The following is a 1,148-nucleotide window of genomic DNA, read 5'->3' on the forward strand; positions in this document are numbered from 1 at the left end:
GGGCATCGCGCGGGGCACCCAGCGGGGCATCCAGAGGGGCATCTGGGGGGTCTGCCCGGGACACCCAGAGGGGCACCCGTGGTTCTACCCGGGGCACGCACGGGTATCTTCGGGGCACCCAGAGGGGCATCACCTGGACCACCCAGAGGGACACTCGTGGGTGTTCCTCGGGGTACCCAGCGGGGCACCTGTGAGCACGGCCCGGGGCACCCGGAGAGGCACCCACAGGCATCACCTGGAGCATCCAGAGGAGCACCCATCGGGGCACCCGTGGGCATCACTCGGGACACCCAGAGTGACACCCGCGGGCACAGCACAGGACACCCGGAGGGTCACCCGTGGGCATCTCGCGGGGCACCCGCCACGGGGACACCCAGCGGGTCCCCAGCCGGCGCTGGGATCCCCGGGCTGGGGGCAGAAAGCAGCAAATTCCAAACTCCGAGTACAAAAAAAACACAAACAAACAAAACAAAACAACAAAAAAACACCCCCAAGTCCAAAAAAGAACCCAAACCCCACCAAACAAGACATATATATATATATAGGGGATTTTATATATATATATGTATATATATATATATATTCCTTTGCGATTTAAAGTACCTTAACTGTGTGTGGGCCCGTGGGCCCGCGCCCCCCCGGCCCTGCAGCCCCATATATATATATGTGGAGATATATATATATATATGTACAGGTTATTTGTTTTATTTATAGGTCACAAGGACTATTTTTAATTAACTTTTTTAAGCCGACGAGCCCGACTAAAAACCCTCTAGGAGAGACTGTAGTGCATGAAACCCCCGCGGTGATTGTCGAGCGGAGCCCCCTCGTGTCCCCATCCTGCGGGGGACCTCCCCGGAGCATCTCCAGGGTTGGGGTGTCCCCCCCCACCCCCGCGGCTTTGCGCCCACCCCGCCCGCGGCCATCGAGGCCACCGGGGGATTAAAAAAAAAAAAAAAAAAAAAAAAGAAAAAAAAGGGAGAATGATTAAAAAAATAGAAATAATAAAAACGAGTGGTGCCCCCCGGGGAGGGACCGGGGGGTGTTGCATATTCCCTTTGGGCAGAGCCGGGAGTGCGGCCCCAGGGGGGTGTCGGGGGAGCAGTGCAAAGACCCCGGGGGTGTGGGGGGCTCCCCGGCTCCCCAAG

At 57.4% G+C, this 1,148-nt stretch overlaps 1 protein-coding gene across 1 annotated transcript in view; it reads left to right on the plus strand.

Moving 5' to 3' along the window:
- Positions 1–795, plus strand: part of SMIM24 (small integral membrane protein 24) — a 4,394-nt gene extending 3,599 nt beyond the window's left edge. Inside the window, exon 3 of the mRNA XM_027908077.1 lies at positions 777–795. Coding sequence (XP_027763878.1) covers positions 777–795 — 19 coding nt within the window. The remainder of the gene's footprint in view (positions 1–776) is intronic.
- Positions 796–1,148: the final 353 nt, after the last annotated feature.

This window comes from Empidonax traillii, unplaced genomic scaffold, assembly GCF_003031625.1.
Source record: "Empidonax traillii isolate 1590-97213 ecotype Southwest subspecies unplaced genomic scaffold, ASM303162v1 scaffold1602:size438507, whole genome shotgun sequence".
NCBI classification, from domain to species: Eukaryota; Metazoa; Chordata; class Aves; order Passeriformes; family Tyrannidae; genus Empidonax; species Empidonax traillii.